This window comes from Bos mutus, chromosome 9 (genome assembly GCF_027580195.1).
Source record: "Bos mutus isolate GX-2022 chromosome 9, NWIPB_WYAK_1.1, whole genome shotgun sequence".
Taxonomy (NCBI): domain Eukaryota; kingdom Metazoa; phylum Chordata; class Mammalia; order Artiodactyla; family Bovidae; genus Bos; species Bos mutus.
The window spans coordinates 81202747-81221611 of NC_091625.1; the positions used below are offsets into that span (position 1 = coordinate 81202747).

At 40.0% G+C, this 18865-nt stretch overlaps 1 protein-coding gene and 1 non-coding gene across 5 annotated transcripts in view; one reads left to right on the forward strand and one right to left on the reverse strand.

Annotated features, from left to right (window-relative positions):
• The window catches only part of PHACTR2 (phosphatase and actin regulator 2), a 222528-nt gene that overhangs the window by 179187 nt on the left and 24476 nt on the right, over positions 1-18865 (forward strand). For all 4 annotated transcript variants that reach the window (XM_070376795.1, XM_070376793.1, XM_070376796.1 and 1 more), the window contains 4 exons: positions 1545-1701; positions 6788-6843; positions 11889-11950; positions 15189-15326. In XM_070376795.1, the coding sequence (XP_070232896.1) occupies positions 1545-1701; positions 6788-6843; positions 11889-11950; positions 15189-15326 (413 nt within the window). The remainder of the gene's footprint in view (positions 1-1544; positions 1702-6787; positions 6844-11888; positions 11951-15188; positions 15327-18865) is intronic.
• Positions 2084-2156, reverse strand: TRNAS-GGA (transfer RNA serine (anticodon GGA)). The gene has a single exon. It is a non-coding gene; the product is annotated as a tRNA-Ser (tRNA).

Consider the following 18865-nt stretch of genomic DNA (forward strand, 5'->3'; position numbering starts at 1 on the left):
ACAGGCGCATTCTGAAAAAACAAAAGCATCATCAGGAACCAGACACCTGATGCTTTCTTTCCCCTCATCTGCCCCTCCCAGATTAGAAATGTGTATCTTCTGAAGTTTAGGTGTAGACGACAGACCTTTCTGAAAGATGATTCCACAGGGCAGAGGGGTGAGGGAAACAGTCTATGAGGCCAGTATGCCTATTTGAACTTGTCTAAAAAGACGACAGAGGCCTTTCTCAGGTTGGTCAGAGATGACCCTTCTACCCTGGGACCTTTCTTGAATAACGAGCATCAACGGGGATTCTCTGGATTACTCATGGGAGGTGTTTGAGAATTTCACTCACTTTTATACTGTGGTTTAAAATGAGGAGTGAGTCAAGAATGACTAATACCTTTTAAGAACTAAAAGCAGTCACTCAGTCATAATAATAAAATGGTATGCTTTCTAAGAAGGAATGATAGTAAAGTGGATGAGGCCAACTGTGTACATATAACTTAGGCAACTGGAAGGATGCTGTTCTTTAAAAAAGAACTTTTTTAAAAGGATGACTTGGGAGGGATTCACTATGGAATTTACAGTTTATGAAAAGTTATTAATATATTCATGATTAAATAGCAGTTTGTCAAACTCCTTCTAGTTTGTACTGAACAATAAAAAAGATCATTATTGAACAACAATAAAATCAAGCAACAGCAAAAATCATTGTCATCCTTTGGTGTTTACTATCCTCTGAGGTATCAGGGATTCTTGGGTAATTTAGGATTAAAACACTGGTATGGAAGATAGGGCCCTCCCAGGTGGCGCTAGTGGTAGAGAACCCGCCTGCCAATGAAGGAGACACAAGAGACACAGGTTCAGTCCCTGAGTCGGGAAGATCCCCTGGAGGAGGAAATGGCAACCCACTCCAGTGTTCTTGCCTGGGGAATCCCGTGGACAGAGGAGCCTGGCGGGCTACAGTCCATGGGTTCACAAAGAGTCGGGGACAACTGAAGTGACTTAGCACACATACGTGCATCGAAGATAGACTTCTTTTGGTGTGGTTTTCTGAGTGAAGGGAGGAAAAGAGAAGACAGAGATTTACTATACAAAATAAGCAAGGAGGCTAGGTTTTTAAGACTTGAAAAAGAAAAGAAAAGTATTATGCATTCAGTGATTTCCATGATATGCCGTCTCAGCAGAATAAACTTCAGATACCACTGTCCGGTTCTATGGACAGAGGAGCCTGGTAGGCTGCAGTCCATGGGATCCAAAGAGTCAGACACGACTGAGCAACTTCACTCATCATCACTGTCCAAATGATGAGGTGATAGTTGCAGGTTTTTTCAGAGTTTCCCAACATTTTTCAGAACATTAAAAAACAAACAGTTTTTAGTTTTTCAACATGAATTGCATCTAACGCGAAACTTTTTTTTACTTTGGGTTAATTGAAATTCTGCTCTTGCATGTGGATAAAGAATTTGGTCTGGCTCTGTTTAAAAAGCCTCTGCCATGTGTAACCTGAGGGCCACTTGTTAAAAGCCTTTCTCTGCGCTTCTGCCTTTTCCAATCCTCAGGTGCTTTGGCAAGCAAGATACGACGAAGGGACACTCTTGCTATCAAACTTGGCAACAGACCATCTAAGAAGGAATTAGAGGACAAAAACATCTTGCAGTGCACATCTGAAGAAGAGAGGCAGGAAATCCGACAGCAGATTGGAACCAAGCTCGTCAGGTAATTGCTGACGTTTGGGAAGAGCTCTGAAGAGTTCTTACTTTCCCCTCTCCTGCAATTCCCTGCCTGACTGAGATCACTGTGAATTCCTCGTAGAAGGGCATACTCGGCCTCTCTGATCTTTTAAAGTTGGTCTTTGATGGTAAATCACTCAATGAGCCTGCCTTTAAAAAAGAAATAATAATAATACTGTTTTTTATTTTTTAATTTTTTTGGCCATGCCCTGTAACATATGGGATCTTAGTTCCCCAAGAAAGTGAAGTCTCTCAGTCATGTCCGACTCTTTGCAACCCCATGGACTGTAGCCTACCAGGCTCCTCCGTCCATGGGATTCTCCAGGGAAGAGTACTAGAGTGGGTTGCCATTTCCTTCTCCAGGGGATCTTCCCGACCGGGGATTGAACCCGGGTCTCCCACATTCCAGGCAGATGCTTTAACCGCTGAGCCACCAGAGAAGCAACCAGTGATCAAACCCATGCCCCTGCAGCGGAAGCTTGGGGTCTTAACCAATGAACCACCGAGGAAGTCCAAGGCACGTACTTATTGGTCTAGCTAGCCAGTTGGCTTTGAGGTTGCCAAAGCCTGATCCAAGTAGGGACAGGCTCTTTCTATAAAGGACCAGTTAGTAAATATTTTAGGCTTTGTTGGCCAGAGAGTCCCTGTTGCAGCTGCTGGACTGTGCTGTTGTAGCATGGATGAGTGTGCCTACGTTCCAAGAAAACGTTCTTCACCAAAACAGGCAACAGGCCACCTTTGACCTCACACCCATAGTTTGCCCATCTCCTGGTCTGATTCGTGGACTCCCTAACATTGCTGTGATTGCCGCAAGGTGCTGCCCTGGGGGCTGTGAGATGATAGAAATATTAGTTAGTGTCAGTGGCCAATTACATCCAAGTCAGGGAACCATAGCCCCTAAATGAAAACTTCCCACTTTTTACTCCAAATAAATGGTCTCTGCCTGCACTTCCTGCTTTTAGCCATTGTAGGATGTCTACTTTGCCATTTGTGTCTTAGGGAGCATGTAATTGGCAGGTTTTTTTTTTTCAATTATTATTTTTATTGGGGTTATTTATTTTATAATTGCTTTGCAATGTTGTGTTAGTTTCTGCTGTACAACAAAGTGAATCAGCCACGTGAATACATATATCCCCACCCTCTTGGACCTCCTTTCCACCCCATTTCCCCCATTCGACCCCTCTAGGTCATCACAGCACCAAGCTGAGCTCCCTGTGCTGAACAGCAGCTTCCTACTAGCTATTTTACACATATTAGTGTATATATCCTAATCTCCCAGTTCGCCCCACCCTCCCCTTCTCCTCCTGTGCCCACGTGTCTGTTCTCTATGTCTGCATCTCTATTCCTGCCCTGGAAATAGGTTCATCCGTACTGTTTTTCCAGATGCCACATATATGCGTAACTGGCAGTTTTAACAGCAGTGAGTGCTGAAGCTCTCCTTTTTATTATTAATATAAGCTTATTTGAGTATTATTTTGCTACCTGCCCTCACGCTGCATAAAAAAACAGGTTGCATCAGTTAGGGAGAAGGGAACAGTCTGAACCACCAGACAAGATTTGGAGGTGGGAGAGAAGTCCCCACCTTGCTTGAGCGTGGGAGATTTCTATGACTGTGATGTACCTGCAGGGTTGGCCATGAGGGTTCCAGAAGCTGTTATCTGTTTTACAGATTGGGGCCAAGCCCAGCGCTTATGCTGGTAAAATCAATGGTACACTGAAGCCGTGGATCCTAGCGAGCACTTAATACCATTAAGTATTTTTCATTAAGTTAAATTATTATGTATCCCTTAAATTGGTAAAACACTTTTAAACATTAAACCCAATGTCAGCAACTTTATGAAAAAATAGACATGTCTACATTGCTCTAGTTCAGTGATTCTGAAGAGCGACTAATATGAGAAAATAATTCTAAAGCAGTATTTCTTTATATGATAATACTATCTGGAAGGTTTTGTACAAGAAGGAAATAATCCAGCCAAGGGGAGAAAAAAAAAAACAATGCTGTATTTTACGAAGATATTTATTTCAAGGGTATTTATAGCAGTGACAAATTAAAACAGACCCCAAACACTCTAAGGCAGGGACTGATGAAGAACACTGAGAAGTTGACACCATGAAGCAACCATGTTGCTGTTGTTTGGTTGCCCAGTGGTGTCCAGCTCTTTTCGACCGCATGGACTGCAGCTCACAGTCCTCCCTGTCCCCAGCATCTCCCGAAGTTTGCCCGACTGCATCGGTGATGCCATCCAGCCATCTCGTACTCTGACGCCCTCTTTTCCTTCCACCCTCAATCTTTCCCAGCATCACAGACTTTTCCAGTGAGTTGACTGTTTGCATCAAATGACCAAAATACTGGAGCTTCAGCTTCAGCATCAGTCCTTCCAAAGCGTATTCAGGGTTGATTTCCCTTAAGATTGACTGGTTTGATTTCCTTGCTGTCCAAGGGACTTTCAGGATCTTCTCCAGCACCACAGTTCTAAGGCATCAATTTTTTGGCATTCTGCCTTCTTTAGGGTCTAACTCTCATAACCATACATGACTGGGAAGACTGCAGCCTTCACTATACGGACCTTTGCTGGCAGAGTAACGTCTCTGCTTTTCAACGCACTAAGTTTGTCATAGCTTTCCTGCCAAGAAGCAATCGTCTTCTGATTTCATGGCTGCTGTCACTGTATGCAGTGATTATTATCTTTGTGATGATAAGTTCTTTAATGTTTAATTTAATAGATGTATAATTTATGTGGGGTTTCTCTGATAGCTCAGTTAGTAATGAATCTGCCTGCAATGCAGGAGACCCTGGTTCAATTCCTGGGTCAGGAAGATCCCCTGGAGAAGGGATAGGCCATCCACTCCAGTGTTCAGTGTTCTTGGCCTTCCCTTGCAGCTCAGCTGGTAAAGACTCTGTCTGCAATGTGGGAGACCTGGGTTCGATCCGTGGGTTGGGAAGATCCCCTGGGGAAGGGAAAGGCTACCCATTCCAATATTCTGGCCTTGAGAATTCCATGGACTATTGCAAACAGTCAGACACGACTGAGTGACTTTCACTTTTTGGGGGGCTTCACTAGTAGCTCAATTGGTAAAGAATCTGCCTGCAATTCAGGGGACCTGGGTTCGGTCCATGGGTTGGGAAGATCCTCTGGAGAAGGAAATGTCAACCCACTCCAATACTCTTGCCTGGAGAATTCCATGGACAGAGGAGCCTGGTAGGCTACAGTCCATGGGATCACAAAGAGTCAGACACGACTGTGTGACTAGCTTTCACTTTTTCACTTTCATAATTTATTTAGAACCATTGTAGAGGGATAAAGAACCAGGAGCCTTTAATAATTTATGAGATTTCAGTGGGTGAAGAGGGAGAGAAGGGCATTCCAGATAAAGAAAGTCCATAAGCAAAAGAAGAACAGTGTCTTATGGGGGACCATATAGTACAGATATGTAACATAGGATACATGAATGGCACAAACTTTGGCTGGCAAAGATTTTCACTGGGGCTTTCTGTGGGCTCACATATTAAATGAATTTCAGGATGGCTCTAATGAAGATTAAATTTTAAACTTTTTAATGAGCTATTCAAAATAGCATTGATTTTAATTCTTCATATCATTTCTATACAGCCATAAACAGAGTTGACAGTATCTTGTATTAAGATTGCCTTTAATGTATATTAATTTAATTTGCACAAATTCAGTCTACATCCAGAGGAAGTTTTTGTCAGTGATTAACAATAAATTAATAATGTAAGTAAGACCGAGACCAAGGGTTATTAGGATATTGAGCTCTTATGTATAAATGGTTAGGTACTAATCCCAACTGAGCCTCGCTTTTCTTGAAGGTAGATGGAAAGGGCTTATGTAGCCCGAGATAACTTTATATGCATTGTAAAATTATTTGAGATCCCAAAGCAGTGTTTTCCTGAAAACACTGTACGATATAAATTGATCATCTCATGAGTTGGTATGAACCCTTGAGCAGCAGCCTTTTCTTAGATTCTAATGATCTGTATGTTAATTAGGGTACAGGCTAAGCTGATCTGAAAGAAACTGTTAGTTGCTCATTCATGTCTGACTCTGCAACTCTATGGACTGTAGCCTGCCAGCCTCCTCTGTCCATGGGATTTCCCTGGCAAAAACATTGGAGTGGGTAGCCATTTCCTTCTCCAGGGCATCTTCATGACCAGGGATTGAACCTGAGTCTCCTGCACTGTAGGCAGATTCTTTACTATCTGAACCACCAAGGAAGCCCCTTAACAGAGACCGAAAAGTGCCGTGGTCCAAGCAAGGCACTTTGAGGTGTTTGTTTCTTTTTCACATCGCAGTGTAGAGGGAGGTGGGCTGTCCAGTGTGGGTGGGTTACGCAGCTTCTGGCAGTCAGACAGGTTCCCAGGTTCCTTCCATCTTGTTGCTCTTCCGTCTCCATGATAGCCTCATCTGTATAATCCGAGCTGGCCCACATGACCATGTTCAAGTTCTGGCCTGTGGAAGAAGGAAAGAGAGAAAAGGGAATACACTTTCAGTCATTTTAAGGGTAAAAAGCAGACATTACAAACACTACTTCTGCTCACATCCCAGATCACAAGAACTCAGTCATGTGACTGTACCTTGCCACTGGGCAGAAATTTATAGTTGTGTGTTTAGCTAAAACTCTGGGAGTTCTGCTTCTACACAAAAGAAGGGAGGATGTGTAGTTAGCAGTCTTAGCCACAATCTCCAGTCTCCAAACTAATGGAAAGGAGGCTTTTATTTTGTAGGCTTAAAAGTGGATTTTTGTGAAACGTTTCTGGTGATCCAGTGGTAAAAAAATCTGCCTTGCAGTGAAGGGACTTGGGTTCAATCCTTGGTCAGGGAACTAAGATCCCACATGCTGTGGAGCGGCTAAGCCTTCACACCACAGCAAAAAAAATCCCCCACGACTAAATTAACATCCCATGTGCCACAACTAAGAGCTGCCACAATCAATCAAATAAATAAATAATTTTAAAATGGATTTTTGTTTCTCAAAACGTGAAAAAATGCAGCTTTGCTTGTTGCTTTATTTTGCATCTAACCTGCCATGTATCTGTTTTGTCATCATAGGAGACTTAGCCAGAGGCCCACCACTGAAGAATTAGAACAGAGAAATATCCTGAAGCGTGAGTATCATGTTCTACACAGTGAATTCCTTGTGTAACCATGAACAAGCTCCCTCTAGAGACGATCCATTTATCAACAGGGAACCTTAATATATGTATCCACAAATGATTGAAATGACCCATTTAGATCACATTTTAATACAATTATTTATTTGTCATGTTAAAAATAATTTCTTGAAGTATGAATTTAATTTTATGGCTTGAAGCCTGATATCCCCCACAGCAATTGTGGTTGTGACATTTGTTTTTAAAAAGCATGAAATATATTCCATGTATTCTTTCACCCAGATACTAAATAGAAGAAAATGCTTCAATGTGCTTGCAACTAAATGTCAAAGAAAAGGCCTAAGAATCCACAAGGAAATAAATCAAGCATTCCTATATTATTATTAATAATACAGTTTATTGCCAGGTTTAACAAAGGACTCCATTTAAAACAGAATTTTGGGAAAAGGAATTTTTCAATCCATTTCATTTTCCTTTGTTATGATAACACTTATTTCCCTCCTGGGTTATTTATAATTTCTCAGCTCCTAAGGAGTTCTCCATTCATTTTCCTACGTCATCTTCCCATTCTCTTTCCCCCTTTATTTTCTTTGACTTCACTTTTTACTCATCACTCTGGTTGTATTTACGTTACTGGAGTTCATATGTTGAAGCTATAAAATGAATAGAAGCAGCTTGTCCTGCTGTAGTGGATCGATGTGGTTACTAACCACAGTGAGTTAAGTAATGGATATTTTTAAATTGAGCCTAGCTGTAGTTTTATATATTATTAGCCCAGTTTCAAAAGAGCTTTTTATTGTATGAAATATCAAAGAGTAGGGCTGGGCAGAACTCCAGAGAGTACTGTAATAGTAATGAGTCGCCAGTGTGTGGGAAATCTTTTTCAACCAGGCTTTTAGAGTCAAGTTGGCCTGTCTGGATGATCCCCATTCTCCAAGTGAGTTGTTTTCTTTCCCAAAGGAAAAGAAAGATTTTTTTAACAGCATATGTATTCTACAGTTGCTTTTGCTAAGAAAACCCAACTATGAATACGGTCTATGAGTTTCTTTCCTTGGGAGGGTTTCTTTCTGGCTGTGAGCATAACTGAAATGGAACCCAAGAACTTAAATGACCATCAGTGCGTAGAGGAGCCAGTTTGGAGATGGAAAAAGTCACGGCTAGATAAGAAAAAAAAATGTGTTTAGCTTTCTGAGGAAGAAGAACGAAAGCAACGTCTAATTTTGACAACAAACCTAAACCAAAAAGACTCATGGCTTTTGATAATAGGTTCCTGGGAAATACTGATTGAATTAAATTGTAGATAAGCTCAAATGTAGTCCATAAGCTCCTGAAATCCAGAGTGTGTCTTATTGGCTGCCTGATGCAATACCTAGAGAAAAAAAAAGAGTGAATTCTGGGTAATTCTTTCCTGCTCCTGGGAGACAGACCGTGCCAAACCACATTGGTGTTTGGTTATTTGAGGAACTGTTTCATAGATCTAGAAATTTATCACACATTGATCTTAAGTGCTGTCTTGGCATTTATACTCCATTTTCCTGGAGGTTCAGGAAAGAGTGAAACGCCAAAGTCAACTTCAGATTTGACTCCAGCCCTTTTTTTTTAACTTCCTTCTTAGTTTGTCTGTGCATGCTTATTCTGGAAACAAAAGACACGTTTCCAGTCTATAGAGGATGATAAATGGCTTATGATCTCCTGACACAATATTGTGTGGCCAAGGGAAGCAGAAAAGAGAACTGGTGGAGGTCGCCCAGAACATTCTTCTGAGCAGTCCCAGGGAAACGGATGGCTTCATTTTCCCATTCTCTTTCCTCCTCTACTTTCCTTGACTTTACTTTTTACTCATCACTTGGGTCATATTTATGTTCTTCCATGCAGATTACTCTTGTTTGTTTCATCTCCAGCTTTTTGTTCAAAAGAAACATGACTGTCAGTTTGAAGAAGTGTGTGTGTGTGTGGTGTGGTTTTTAAGGATACATACTTAACTGGGTCATCCTTTCTTGACACATTAGGAAACTAATTCACAGCATAAAACATTCAACAGTTCTCAAATCCAGGCCCGTCACTAGTTCCATAAACATGAATCAAATGGCACACAACGCTCATGGCTTTAATCAGAGACCACAGGACAAATTTTATTTCTTAGTATCATTCCCAGTATCACACCTAACTTGATCTCTTTCTTATTTTAGTGCATCTAGGGTTTTTTATATATATATATATATATATATATTTAAGTTAGATTTTAGTACTAGTTTCTTAATATTGTTAAAATAGAAAGCCACTTTTGGTGCTTGAAAGGTCAGCTTTTGCTTCTCAGGAAAAGAGATGTTCATGGGACACCTTTGACAGGGTAGGGATAAAATATTCAGATCTTCTTATACTATTTAGTTATGACTATAATTCCAGCTCAATCTTCCATAGAAAAAACATGTGTTAAGTCATTGAGTTCTACATGTGTTTTTCCCTGGCATTTTGTTACGAAATTTTTTAAGCATACAGAAAACTAGAAACAATTTTACAGTAATATCCATGTATCTACTATCTGTATTCTACCATTAACATCTTACTTTGTCACACATCTGTCCATCTATGGAGTCATTTTGTTTTTGGGTGCATTTCAAAGTAGGTTTATTACTGCATTCTTGTTTGTTAACAAAATCCATATAGAAACATGCAAAACAGCACAAAGTGAAAACAATCTCACAAAAAAATGTTTAGCTTTTTGAACCCATCTTGTCTGAGTTAGTGAAGAGTATCATCACACTCCAGTTGCTGGCACTTGGCTGCTTTTCTGTTTCTCCTTTTAGCTCATCCATATGAGGTTCAGGGCAGCACTTGGAGGGCAGATTTCCTGCAGTGCACACTGCTGTTCAACTCTGTGCATTGTTTGTGTGTTTATGGCAAGTGCTTTCTGTGGCTGTTCTGATATCTGCCCCTTTCTACTCTGATGAGCTACTGAGGGCAAGATTTGTCAGTGAGCCAGCAGCTTCCTTCATGAGCATTCTTCCAGTCTGTTTAAAGTGTCATGTTTACATCCTACTTTATAATTAACCCCCTAATAATTTTTTTTTTTAAGTTCTAGAAACTTGGTGAATTTTTTCAAACTAAGTTTAAGGTTTAATTTTGACTCTTAGTAAAAGATTTAACAATGACTATTTAACACATTCAGAGGAAGAATCACATTAGCCTTCTTCCACATCTCACCCTCTTCCTCTAATTTCCTTAGAAACATAATTTCAAAAATGGGAAATGTAAGGAAGTCAGTTCCTGATGTTAGAGAGGAATTCCCAATTGGTATATAAACTCCTGTGTATTTAACTAACTACAGTTGGCCCTTCTTTTTTAAAAACGTCACTGGCTGACACCTAGATGTGCAGTGTGCTTCATAGAGCAAAATTAGGTAATAGTCTCTTCAAGGAAATGAAATTTTATATATTTCATGAAAATTAGGGCATTTGTTAGCTTTGAGTCATATTAGATAACAAGTATTTTGTCTTTGAAAATTACTTTTGAAAATTGTAGCATAATCGTTGTATAGGAAGAATGACTAAAAAGGTTTTAATGATTATAATTTTTTTCTTAAAATCATCAAATGCCTAACCTTGTAAAGCCCTTGTTTGGATCACATGAACCACAAGTTTGGTGTTTGTCTGTTACAAGTAATTTACAACCCACATGCCTTATCCAACTCATAAAGTATTTGACCCTAAGGATGTATTTTAAGGATATCAAAGGATATATATTTTGTGAAGCAATTAGAAAAACCTACAGTATTTTCAGAAGAAATCTGAATTATAATCAAATTTTATTTGGCTCTCTCAGACACTTAATGAAAACATACTAACTAGTCATTTCTTGTCTTACAAGGTGATTTCAGTTTATGTCCACTCTCTGTTTAAATAACCAGACAGATCGTCCTCTTTCTTATTAATTAAAACTAGTATTTCAGAAGAATGTCAAAACTTTTCCCTGTCCAGATAAGTAAAATTAATAGAGAATTTAGCATGCTCAGCAAGCAAATACAAATGTTGCAATATTGAATACTGATATCATATTCACAGTAAAAACAGTCTTAACAGTAAGAAGTCTATTTGAATTTTAAAAATTGTGGAGGAGACTTTTTCAGCTCTTTGGTTGAGCCTTTATACTAAGTGTGACTTTCCTTCAGTAGAATTCATTATGGCATTTTCTAAAAGATAATCTTTCGTAAGCATTGGTATCCGAGAATCTGTGCTCACTTACCAAACAAATAATGAGCTACAGGAAGCAGCCAAGAGAAGGTCATCAAGTAGCTAGCATTAAACCCTGAGCAGTGTTTATTTCTTTTAAAGTTCTGGACATTTTTTTCTTAATCCCATCTGTTGGACAGCATTCATTTGAGTTGGCCATTAAATTGTACTACTTGGTGAAGCACTGGATAAAGAGAAGACTTTGGAAAGTTAGAGTCACAAGAAAATAAATCATCCACATCAACCAAACACCATAACCCCATTCAGAACATTCTGGTTTGAAAGCAAAATCCAGAGAAATTATTATATTCTGCTTCTATGGAAATCAAAGCAAAAAAATCAAGTATTTTGCTTGGATTTGAATGGAAATCAGCAACTCAGACATGCATCAGATGGTTTTAATTTGTTCTTTTGATGTGATTCAGATTTTCACATGAAGGCCAGATCCAGTAATACATTTTTATCTGAATTCAGATAGATTGTTCTTATAAGCCTATGAGATGATCAGCAGTGAGAGACTTTCACCAGAGTATGAGCATTCTTGGGGTTTTTTTCAGAAGAAAACAAGAAATGAGGCAAAAAGGTTTACTGTTAGTAAATAAACCAGTGCTATAAGGAAAAAGTAATATATCTATAAATTAATGATCAATCTTTCTGCAGAATCTTGAACAGCTTTTTAAAGATGTTGGTGGAGTGTTTGATCAATGTGAAGTCAAATAACTGGCCTGATCTACTTTCTGATTATATAATCTTTTATAGTAACTAAATCTTCATGCCTTTCCTCCTCTCCCCCACCCAATTAATAAACAGAAAAAAATGAAGAAGAAGAGCAAGAAGCAAAAATGGAACTTAAACGCAGACTCAGCAGAAAGGTAATGAAACTATGACTGTTAATGAGCATGTGTATTTTGAGATATACTTCATTTTTAAAATGTAGATCAGTGTTCTACATGTAAATCTGATATTTAGGAATGATCCTATTAACCTACTAACCATAAACATTCCTATTAACCTGCTAACTAGTCACTAACATTAAAATAAATATAATGCTTATAATGTGAATTATGTTTATATTAATAATTGCATAATGTGCTAATTTTGAAAAGTTGACAATCAAAAGTTCTAAATTACATTTGCCAATTATGAAAATAGCATAACCTGTGTGAAAAAATTTAAACACCACAAGAAACAGAAAAGACTGGAAAATCATGCAAATATCTCCCATTCATAAATAGCCATTATTAACATTTCAATCTATAGTTTTAAAAAATGCTCACACTTTCCACATGGTCTTTGAAATACTGAATAAATATTTGGTTATTATTGAAGATTCTGAGCTGAGTGAGTAATTTATAAAGTGAACTTAATCATCCAGCTTGCCTGCTGCACTGCTACCCAAGTTCACAAATGGTTTCGCTCCAAAACTCAGTCAGTTGTTACTACTGATTTATGAAAATAAAAATCTGATACTAGGACCATAGCTTTTTTCTTTAAGTATTAAAATAGTAATAGTCTTCAGAAAAATTAAGCACTATCAGAGTTTTCATTTATTATTAACACCTTGTTCAGACATTCTTTAGATAAACCTTTCACACCTGAATAAGGCAGGAAGAGTAAAATATGACATCTGCAGCAAAGTGTGTGACCTGACCCACATTTAATCTGGGCTGGCTGTGGAGTTCACAGCAAAAGCATTCGCAGGCATGTAGAAGAAGCACTCCATTCCCATTGGAAGGGTGGAGACTGTATTTCGAGAGGTTTTGGTTTTGATTTTTAGGGCAAAAGATCCTTAATTCATCTCTTTTTTTCCTCAAAGAGCCTAAACATCAAATAATAATCAAGCTGAGAAAGATGCTGTAAGCCATTCTAGAGATGGCTCTTCTAGCAATTCATAGCCATTAAGTTACCAGCTCACTCAGAGGGAGGGTATGGCAGCCCAGTCCAGTATTCTTGCCTGGAGAATTCCATGGACAGAGGAGCCTGGAGGGCTATAGTCCATAGGGTCACAAAGAGCCGGACGTGACTAAGGTGACTTAGCGTGCATGTTACCAACTACGGATAAGCAATAACTACCCCCATGCTCAGGCCACCCCTGTCATACATATGATCTTTTCTCAATCCGTTTGGGGGCTTCCAGGAGGGCTGCCCTACCTCCGATTGCCTGTACTGCACAGAGCTCCCTCCTACAGGTGCGAAAAATTCCATAGACATAATAGCCACCCTGGGACTGGCACAGCCCTGAAGGACAAGACTGGATGGAGAATTTCTAACCTGTGTGGCCATTGGTTACTTGCCTTTTGGGAAGTCGCCGGAGGCAAGGGTTTCTCTACTTCCTCAACCGTATCCACCCTGGAAAGGCAGTAAGAAGCTAACAATATATATATAGAACAGTAACTGAGACGATAACAAAACCCCTTAGATTGTTCCTTCCTTTGTCCATCACCTACCAGGGCTTTATGAATATAGAAGGAGCCAAGTTGCCATATCCCAGGTCAAATGGGTTCAGTGTGTAGACCCAGACTGTCTAAGAATCCCTGAATGCCTTGAATGTTAGAGCACTGACAGTTCAGCCTCTGGTTTTACTCAAGAGGAAGCTAAGGAAAGGGAATATTTTTGACTACAAAAGCATCCATTTTTTGGTGAGCGTGCTTAATTTTTCCAAAAATTGAGCCCATGCAAATATGGAATGATTCCAAAGAGGTCCACTTAGATCATAGATAGTCTGGCTGTATATATATATATATATATAGAGAGAGAGAGAGAGAGAGAGAGAGATATTATATACGTATATATATTATATACATATATACATTATACGGAGAAGGGAATGGCACCCCACTCCAGTACTCTTGCCTGGAAAATCCCATGGACGGAGGAGCCTGGTGGGCCGCAGTCCATGGGGTTGCTAAGAGTCGGACACAACTGAGCGACTTCACTTTCACTTTTCACTCTCACGCATTGGAGAAGGAAATGGCAACCCACTCCAGTGTTCTTGCCTTGAGAATCCCAGGGACAGGGGAGCCTGATGGGTTGCCGTCTTTGGGGTCGCACAGAGTTGGATGTGACTGAAGTGACTTAGCAGCAGCAGCAGCAGCATACATTATACATTATATACATATATTATACATTATATACATACATACATATATATGTATGTATGTATATATATGGAGAGAGAGAGAGAAAGAGACTGAAAATGAACCTTTTCTGTAAAACAGAGGACTGAGTCTACCTAACTGACAATACTGTGACACCTCCCAACTGAGAAAGGTTGCAAAATCATGAATCTTTATATTGGAGAGTGGATGATACCTGTCAACCAGGGGCTAAGTTTCTTTAGTGTCTTAAGAACCGTTTCTGTCTTATTCTTGGACTTGAGAGGGGTCCAGGAGAGGAAAGCAAATGCACACAGGGTATGGTAGATTAAATATAACTGTAAATTTGAATTTCACAAAGACCACAGACAGAATCCACCTAACTGGAAGTGTCTTAAAGGTTGCAGCTGGTTTTAAGCAGTTGTGACCTCCGTAAAGTGCAGTTTTCCAGCAAGTCCCCCTTCCTCATTCCTGCACACGGTTTCTCAGTGCCAAGGGTCAATGTCAAATCTTGGCCTGGGTCCTTAGACTCTCACAAAAGACTGTTGTAGGCTCACCCTTCACTGGACTATCTTTGTTATAACTTTGTACATCTGTGACTATGCAGGTATAATGTAGAAGGAACAGAGATTTTTATTCTCATTTCTACAGTTTGTAGGGCTTCTGTCTTGATAATTCAGTCTTTAAGCCAGCCATTCCATATCTGGATTACTATTGTGTCTGTACTGCTTCCTGTTCCCCATGTCAGAGATGCCAGGCAAGGTGGGGAAGATAGCATAATGCAGCCAGTTGCCAAAGATTGTGACCTATCTAACAAGGATGATTTTTATAGCCTCAAAATTAGGGCATACTGCTTTCTAGTTCTCATTAGAAACTCCCAAGATGCTGCTGCCTTTTTTTTTTTTTTGATATCTGAAAGTGACCTTATAACTTTGAAGTTCTCTATAGAAAAACATGCCACCATGAGGCTGTAAATGGTTTATTGAACTATCCTTTTTTCTTTATCCTCCTGCAGCTCAGCCTGAGACCCACAGTGGCAGAGCTGCAGGCTCGAAGGATCCTGCGGTTTAACGAGTATGTGGAAGTCACTGATTCACCTGACTATGATCGCCGGGCAGACAAGCCCTGGGCCAGGTTAACACCTGCAGACAAGGCAAGACTTCAGTGGCATGAGCCATGCTTTTATTTATTTATGATTTTATTGCTTTTCTGAAATTGCCAGTACCTACTTACCTTCTACTTAGTCATCTTGGGAGATTAAGTATTACCAAATATCCTAATACTTTTCTGCCTTTGATTATTTAAGCCACTTAAGTGATATATTTAATATCGACATAGTTCTTTCAACTGAGTTTCAGAAAAAAAAAACTTGTTCTTAGTTTCCATGTAACCCATCTGCAAACAAATCTGAATTGGGGTGGAAGAGTGCTTTCCCAAAACCATTATTTACCCTTACTCTTAGAAAATATACAAGTTATTCTTGGAAAAGGTATTGAGGTGTATCGAGGCTGGCACACATTTTCTATAAATGGCCAGAAAGTCAATATTTCCGGCTTTGTAGGCCATCCAGTCTTTATTACAATGGCTCAACTCTGCCTTTGTAGCAGGGAAGCAGCCATAGACAATGTGTGAGTGAGTGGATCTATATGTGGTCCAATAAAACTTTATAAAAACAGATGATGAGGCAGAACACTCGATGACATAAATCAAAGCAATATCTTCTATGACCCACCTCCTAGAGTAATGGAAATAAAAACAAAAATAAACAAGTGGGGCCTGATTAAAAGCTTTTGCACAGCAAAGAAAACTACAAACAAGGTGAAAAGACAACCCTCAGAATGGGAGAAAATAATAGCAAAGGAAATAACTGATAAAGAATTAATTTCCAAAATATACAAGCAGCTCATACAGCTCAATACCAGAGAAGCAAACAACACAATCAAACAGTGGGAAAGGGACCTGCAGAGACATTTCTCCAAAAAAAAACATACAGATGGCTAACAAGCACATGAGAAGATGCTCAACATCACTCATTATTAGAGAAATGCAAATCAAAACTACAATGAGATACCATTTCACACCAGTCAGAATGGCCATCATTAAAAAGTCTACAAACAATAAATGCTGGAGAGGGTGTGGAGAAAAGGGAACCCTCCTGCATTGCTGGTGGGAATGTAAACTGATATAGCCACTGTGGAAGACAGTATGGAGACTCCTTAAAAAGCTAGGAGTGAAACCACTATATGACCCAGCAATCCCACTCCTAGGCATATACCCTGAGGAAATCAAAACTGAAAAAGACACGTGTACTCCAGTGTTCATTGCAGCACTATTTGCAATAGCTAGAACATGGAAGCAACCTAGATGTCCATCAACAGATGAATGGATAAAGAATCTGTGGTACATATAGATATTGGAATACTACTTAGCCATAAAAAGGAACTCATTTGAATCTGTTCTAATGAGGTGGATGAAACTAGAGAGTATTATACAGAGTGAAGTAAGTCAGAAAGAGAAATATGAATATCGTATTCTGACACATATATATGGAATCTGAAGAGATGGCACTGATGAATTTATTTTCAGGGCAGCAGTGGAGAAATTGACATAGGGAACAGACCTATGGACACAGTGGGAGGAGAGGAGGGAGAAGGGGAGATTTACAGAGAGAGTAACATAGAAGTCTACAATACCATATATAAAATAGATAGCTAATGGGAATTTGCTGTATGATTCAAGGAACTCAAACAGGGGCTCTGTGACAGGCTAAAGGTTGGGATGGGGAGGGAGATGGGCAGGAGGTCCAGGAGGAAGGGGACATGGGTATATCTATGGCTGATTCTCCTTGATGTATGAAAGAAAGCCACAAAACTCTGTAAAGCAATTATCCTTCAATTAAAAACTTTAAAAAAAACAGATAGTGGACCACATTTGGCCTGTGGGTCATGGTTTACCAACCCTTAATCTCTTTCATGCCTCACAGTTCAGAAAAACTGCAATATAGAGAGGGTTCCATCATGAAAAAAGACAATTTTATGAGTATTATGGTTACATAGTTAAAGAATTTTGCCAATCAGTTGTTTGTTTTTACATTTTTCATTTTAAAGTTTTCCTAATCTCCCAAATAAAGGTTTCTAATTTTTGTCTCTGAACAAAATTTGGTATCAAATAAACTCAGGTCATACCCAGTCTTAATATTAGAACTAGGCTTTTAGTTACACTCTATGCTGACACCATTTAATTGAATTCATTCTGTAAAGCACCTAGTGTGAGTCAGGCTCATATTAGAGATATGGAGTCAGTAATTCTTAGCTCATAAGAAGTGAAAACTAGGAAGGAGTAAGGTTACAAAGGAAGAGTGTTCCAAATGAAAAGGGATTCTGGAGGCTGAGAATAGCACCCAAGAAAGCCAATCAGTCCCTCACTGAAAGGACTGATGCTGAAGCTGAAACTCCAGTACTTTGGCCACCTGATTCGAAGAACTGACTCATTGGGAAAGACTCTGATGCTGGGAAAGATTGATGGCAGGAGGAGAAGGGGATGACAGAGGATGAGACGGTTGGATGGCATCACCAACTCGATGGACATGAGTTTGAGCAAGCTCTGGGAGTTGGTGATGGACAGGGAGGCCTGGTGTGCTGCAGTCCATGAGGTCTCAAAGAGTTGGACACGAATGAGCGACTGAACTGAACTGAACTGAAGCCTGCATGAAGAGCCATTAAGAAACACTGAAATGAAATGTCTATGAGGTGGGGAAAGAGAAGAGTTAGCCCAGCAGCCTGGGGAGGGGAGTGTCGGCTCACAAGTGGTTGGTTACGTAGTGAGAGGAGGCATTTTAACAGACTGACAGGTGGAAGCCTGACTGTGGTGGGAACCCTGAGAATAAAACACAGTCCCAAGAGTCTTGCTGCGAAGAAGTATAAGCTAGTCACCTGAGGGAGAATGATTGGGAATGCTGCAAGCTTGAGTGAGTAGATTTGGAAAATAAGAATATCAAGAGAATGACTTTTTTTCTAATCTGTGGGAAATACTTGAGCAATCTTTTATGCCATGAGAAAGGAGCCAAAAGAAAGGGAAAGGTTGCCTCTGGGAGAAAAAGTCAGTGAGAGAGTGGTGCATAATCAATGGAGCAGCAACTCACTGCTTATGCAGAAAAGGTGAGGAGAAAACCCTTGAGGGTGGGATGGTCAGCGAGGCGGAGGAAGGTGCACTTTAAGAGGAGGCTTTCCCAGGAAGGGGAATCACGCGGATTGAGGGCAGCCATGAGGGCGTGAAGGAGACTGTGATACTCAGGTCCTGGGTCAGGCCCACCATCAATCACTACCATGTTTCCTGAAGGAACTGGTCAAGTTTATGGGTTTCCAAGAATTGCCTATAAACTACTTAATGTGGTCTCTTGCCCTTAAGCAAGAGAGACTCAGGTCATTGACTGTTACTCAGCTGACAGATTGGCTTCTCTGGAGGGTCTGAAGTGGTTTGTTTACATGTCTGGTGTCTTGGCGAAAAGTGAAAAGAAAGTGTTAGTAACTCAGTTGTGTCTGATTCTTTGGGACGCCATGAACTGTAGCCCCCCAAACTTCTCTGTCCATGGAATTCTCCAGGAAAGAATACTGGAGTGGTAGCCTTTCCCTTCTCCAGGGGATCTTCCTGACCCAGGGATCAAACCCAGGTCTCCTGCATTGCAGGCAGATT